Genomic DNA, 6,000 nt, shown 5'->3' with positions numbered 1-6,000 from the left:
ACACACAAAAAAGCTTTAGGAGTTGAAAAGTGCTGGTATCCGAGTGAATTTCTGCATAATGCCACGTTTGCCGCTGTGCAAATTCACAACTTTTTTTTTTCTTCTCTACTTCAGACGGAACAAAAAAAAAAATAATTAGCAAAATTAAATTTCGAATAGCTTAAACTCTATGACAATATTTCGTAGCAACTAAACAATATATATATATATATAGAACACTTTTGGTTGATCGGTAGAGACTGAAAGGTGAGGGGGGGGGGGGGGTCTCCAGTTCTTCTGCCTTTAACGAAAAGGAATTCCGCTCACCCAACCCCCCCTCCGGAATCCACGGTTTGCAGTCCCCCCTTTTGTTGAGCGACATCACTTTATAAGTCATTTAAAAAAATATTTTGCCAGGTTCGTCGGAGAAAGAAAAAAAATAATTTATTTTTTTTCCTTCCCTTTTGGCCCCTGACCATTTTAAATCCTTCAAACGATATTCTCAGTCCTAGAAAAGTTGAAGATTTGGTTCATTCAGGATACAAAGTCTTAAAAAAAAAAAAAAAAATTAAACAAGAAAAAAAATTCGCTCTCTTTTCATATCCGAGGGCAAGAGACAGCATGAGATGAAGCATCGCGCAGGATCTTTGGGTGGCTTCCCGTAGCCGCGTCGTGTAAACTCGTCAGCCTTTGGATAGTTTTCTTTTTAAGAAAGTCACCTGATTTCGGCTTTGGTCATACATTCTACGTACAGATCGAGAATCGCTGGATTCCATAAGACACTACGACAGTTCTTTTAGCCGGGGAAGAAAAAAATCCTCCGCCGATTCCCAGGGTGGTTTGTCCGTTCTAGTGCTCGGCGTCCATCGCATCCAGGTATTTCGACTCGATGATCTTCGGTAGTAGGTTGTATCTAAAAAAACGCAAGATCAGCACGTTATACAAAATAATAACGGCGTTAAAAGAATGTATGTATGTATGACATCATATCCTAGCTTTAATATGTCATGGTCAGCGCATGGTCCTGTCCCCACCTCTCTACCAACAAAGGTGTCCCATTTTTTTTGCCCCCAAAATGTATAGAATTGAAGTGAAACCGCAATAAAATGACCAGGGAACCGATTTGAGCGATTATCGTACCTGATGGGTATCATCCCGATCATAATGAGAGGAAAGATCATCTTCATGTATGGGAGAGGAGACATCCCAAACCCACAGAGAATCACCAGCTGGAGGACCTGCAGGCCCGTGAAGTAGTGAATCTTTCTTTGAGGGACTCTTCTGATGTAATGAGTTGGCGGGTACGCCGTCTGCATTGAGAAAGAGGGGGGAAAGTTAATAAAAAAAACAACCAAAAAACGTTAGAATAAAATATAAGAACGGAGAGGAGTGTGGAGCAGAACGCACTCCACACGGTACGGACGCAGAGGCTATTTTATGGATACAAATTTAAAAGCAAAAAAATTATACATATCGTTTCCGTGAATTTAATTTACTAATACGGAATTACAGTAAACTGGGTCCCAAACGATATTGATTGCAGAATTATTTTTACAAAATGGCGTGAGCTGTATATACCGTATTTACTTGAATATAAGATGAGGTTTTTTCCAGAGCAAATGCTCCGAAAAATACCCCTCGTCTTATAATCGGACCTCAAATACAGGTCTGACTATAAGACTAAGATTTAGATCCTCCGCAGCGCTGCAGGGGACCCGGATCCTCCTCTCTGGTGGCCGGTGGATGTCTGAGCGATGCAGACATAATGTGACCTTCATGTGCTCAGTCTTAGAAGCCCCGGCAGAAGTGCCAAGCAGAAGCAGAGGTTGTCTGCATGCATCGCAGGGCTCTATACGGGGCAAAAAAACTAAAAACTCCACACATCGCATTTTTTTTTTTTTGCTAAAATGCAATTTATTGGGCCCTGAAAAACAGAACCAAATGTGCTTAATGGACATGTGGTGGGGGTAATGCAAAGTGTAATTACAGTGATGACGCAGAATTTATGACTTTCTAAGTTGGTTATCATCGACTTAAAGCATTTCCAGCTAATACACCAGGAATCTTTCAACACGCGCACTCTTATTAACGCACATTCTACCCGATCCGTATGGGTTCAAAAAACTCTCAAACGCCACCTGGAAACACAAAGCAATAAAACATGAACTTTCTCGGCTATTACATTTCTTTGGTCTTCTGTTCATTGTCGGTTTTTTCTTTAAACATTATATTACGTTTGATCTGTTAACCCAGACCAGGAAAAAACCCTGCGACGTATAGAAAACATTCTAAATCCCCAAAGCGCTATTAACCTCCACCTTTACACAATGGCGCCTTTGATCTGCGCCTTTTCGGTTCCGTTTAGAGGCAGCGATACACAATAAGTCCGTTTCCTGCGGAAAACGTATGTAGCGAATAAGCCTGGACGTACCTGCTCCTTCAACAGGAGGGCCACCCGCTCAAACAGCTGGCTGCCGTCAATGGAGGTCAGGGCGATGTACAGGAACAGGCCGTACAGCACAGGTTTGGGAATCCACTGCAGGGGATACGGCAGGAGGAAGAGCGAGAGGCCGACGAGGATGTTGGCGACGAGAGACGTCAGCCGCGTCTCCTTCACGCTCACGATCCTGGGGAGGAGAACAGGGAACATCAATGGTCAGGCAACGGAAAGGAGAGAGAGAGAGAGACTTGATATACCATTATTTTTACTTTTTGGGGAAAATGTCACATATATCCCAAAGATTTACAAGCCTTGGGCAACACTGATTCAAACCTATGCAAACGAGGTTTCTTTTTTTATTTATTTTTTATTATTATTTAATAATAGCATTCTTATTTTATTTAGACATCAAGACCACCATGTTGGCCATAATTTTGTCCACAGGTGCAGGGCTAGAAGACATCTAATGGCCATGGCCACACACGATGACATCTAAGCATTGCAGGCCAACGATAAATGAGAAAAGAAGAAAGGACTGTGGTTCTAATACCTGTGGAAAATCCTCAATGAGGGATATTATATAAGAGTACGCATGATGACCACACCACCACCTTCAGACAGAGCTACAACAGCTCGGCCATAGGTACAAGTTCCCTCCTAAGCACTGCCTCCATGGGAGAGCCCCACAAAAGCAAAGCCATGAATGGAGACCGAGATTTTTACGCCAACCTGAAGACGGGTCCGTCCGTACTTACGTCTCATAAATATGCCCGTGTTCCACTCTCTCCTCCACGTTGGCCAGGGCTCGGACATGCATGGGCGAGTGAGGATAGGCGGCGTGTATCCACGGCATCCCAAACAATGACAGTCCGGTGTTAATGAGGGCCACCAGCAGGAGGTCCCAGTGGTACGCTGTACCTTTAACCAATCTGATGATAAGAACAGAGGCAGAACACGTCTAATAATTAGAACGCGGGCTAACGGCATAATCAATCACGCAACGAAGAAAGGCTCTCCCCAACAGAGGCTCTGAACTTTTATTTATACATTTATCATTTTAAAACTTCTAGCCCTGAGGTGAAAAGATTTCCCAAATTAAAGTTTGAACTTTGTGCCATTAGAACGTTCCCATATTCTATAGAGTTGTGGGAGGACAATCAAAGGGAAAAAGGTCACCCTCTACGGTTTTCGCTTTTTCCCTGTAATCATTAAATCCATTAATACCATCGTGCCAGGCTAGGATTTCATTAATATTTTATTGAAATATTGGCACAATGACCCCTTTACACAGCTCCCAGGGGAGAGCCGACGGACCCCTGAAAGGTGAGAGGAGGCGAGATGAGGACGGGCAGCAAAATTACCTGTTCTCCGGCGCGTTGGTGAGAGAAGCCACGATATTCTGCTCTATGAAGAACAGCATCGACAAGAGGAATCCCAGCCCCATGGCACTGGTTATGGAGCCCATGGACAGAGATCCAATCTGGGCAAATACGAACAGGCTCTCCGTCTCAATGTAGTTAAACTTGGCAACTGCAAGACACAGACAGGTCACGGTGAGCAAACCTGGCGGTGGAGATCAAGTCATGGTGGAGATCAAGTCAACCGTTCTCTAAGAGGGACCTCGGAGATGGTTTAGCTGGCTCTACATTTTAAAGTACTACATTGGTTTGTTGTATAGCGCCAGAATCGGCTCATTCATTTAAATTTAACTTCTAGAAGCACCTAAATACTTCTCGTTTTACAGGAAGGGTCAATATTACCCTTCAACCAAGCTCCCATCTACTCCATGATGTATCTACCACGCTTTCCTCGTCAACCCTACATTCCATTATCTTCAGCCTTCTACTCAAGCGTCTCTCGCTCTTCTAGAGTTCTTTGCATAGTAATCCTGGGGTTTTAACAAATACTGACTTGCTAAAATATACAAAACCGGCTACAGGAGATATGTTTTGCCCAAAAAGGATACAAATGAATAATTTGTGGAACAAAGGTGTTCCCTCGTCTATCTTCACACTTATAAAAATAAATTACACTCGTATTTGCCAAACATACATATCATGGAACAACACCAGTGTCCCCGCAGGACAGCGTCAATTCCTGGCTGTCCTAAGTGCCTTTTCCTGGGGTGGAAACGTTACTCCGTGGTTTGTTTGTTTTTTGCCAAAAGATCCTATTGAGTTGCTACTTCCCATCGTGTGTCCAGATATCACCCACGCTCGACAATGACACACGCAAACGTGGAAAATAAACCCCCCACGGCCAAAAAAGCCTCGGCCTCACGGGTTGACGTCCAAACATCTGCATTGATGGCTACAAACCATCATCCTGTTTTGTTGATGAGAACAATTAAAGGGGGGGCATTTTCAAGAATTTTTTTTACCAGTTTGACTTTGTTGTTCCCATAAAAAATGTCCAAATTTTATGGGGTTTTTTGCGCACGCATTAAAACGAGCAATCTGTTTCCGCGTGAACTCTATTAAGATGCGGGGGCATGAGAAACTCTCCAACGGATCATTGGTATTAATCGCGCTCTACAGTACAAAAAAAAAAACACTATGCAAATTTGACAGTTTGGGATCAATTGCATTTTTTTTTTTCCCCCAACGCGGGGCTTTATTTATTTATTTTAATTAGACATTTTTATAAGCTGCGTATTTTATATATGAATTTTTTTTAGTAAATAGAATATAAAAAACTAAATATAAAAAATACACTGATAAATTTAGAACACCTTCCCAAAACGATGTATTCCATTGAGTCTTTGTAGTCGGAATCCACAAACCAGCCGAGCCTGGATCGTACCCAATTAGTTCGTTTTAAGTCGGCCAGACTAGGGGAATTTTTTTTTTTTTTTTTAATTAGCACAAGTCCTAAAGCCCTAATATCATAGCCTTTTTTTACTACGCCGTTAAGCGAGATCAAGGAGGTTCTAACACATTCTAAATTGACAGGGTTAAAAAGGTCGCAGGAAGTTAGGAAACTCGGTGAAGTGACTGACTTTTTGCATAAAAACAAGGAAATCAATGAAGTGTTAAAACTAATTAAATGAAAACAAATTTGACATTGTGCATGTCATAATTATATACATGAATAATAAAAATTATATAATATATATATATAAAGTTACGGTAGATTTGAAGCTATTTAATCTTGTTGATAATGCATTTCTCTTCTTAGATCAGATTTTTTTTTTGCATAGGTGAAAGTAAATATATATAACAAAAAGGCAATTTATGTGGTGGAGTATTAGCGGATAAGGTTAATTCTTTGTGGTTGGTAATATATTATCACCCCCCCACACACACACACACAAAAAAAAAAAAATACATAAAAAAAATAAATAAAATAAAAGGCTATTTATTTGCTATACAAGCATGGGCTTCTTGCTTCAAAACATGGTATTTCATGACGGACAGTGCGATGGGGCAATATACCCGTATTTGCTCGATTATAAGACGACCCCCCTAAAAATTTGAATATTAATTTAGAAGAAAAAAAATTAAAAAAAAGAAAAAGCCTGAATATAAGACGACACTATAAGAAAAAAAAAAGTTTTACCAGTAAATATTAATTCATGTAAA

The 6,000-nt window shown here is 41.0% G+C and overlaps 1 protein-coding gene across 1 annotated transcript in view; it reads right to left on the bottom strand.

Annotated features, from left to right (window-relative positions):
* Positions 1 to 828: 828 nt before the first annotated feature.
* Positions 829 to 6,000, bottom strand: part of LOC149279512 (solute carrier family 4 member 11-like) — a 43,181-nt gene continuing 38,009 nt past the window's right edge. The window contains exons 16-20 of the mRNA XM_089501079.1: positions 3,781 to 3,949; positions 3,175 to 3,348; positions 2,411 to 2,606; positions 1,120 to 1,289; positions 829 to 892 (exon numbers count right to left, since the gene is read on the bottom strand). Coding sequence (XP_089357205.1) covers positions 829 to 892; positions 1,120 to 1,289; positions 2,411 to 2,606; positions 3,175 to 3,348; positions 3,781 to 3,949 — 773 coding nt within the window. The remainder of the gene's footprint in view (positions 893 to 1,119; positions 1,290 to 2,410; positions 2,607 to 3,174; positions 3,349 to 3,780; positions 3,950 to 6,000) is intronic.

This window comes from Sceloporus occidentalis, unplaced genomic scaffold (assembly GCF_023333645.1).
Source record: "Sceloporus occidentalis isolate IW3139 unplaced genomic scaffold, rSceOcc1.0.p SCAF_163, whole genome shotgun sequence".
Classification (NCBI taxonomy): Eukaryota; Metazoa; Chordata; class Lepidosauria; order Squamata; family Phrynosomatidae; genus Sceloporus; species Sceloporus occidentalis.
The sequence above is the reverse complement of the archived record's forward strand: the minus strand, read 5'-3'. Positions and strand labels throughout refer to the sequence as shown.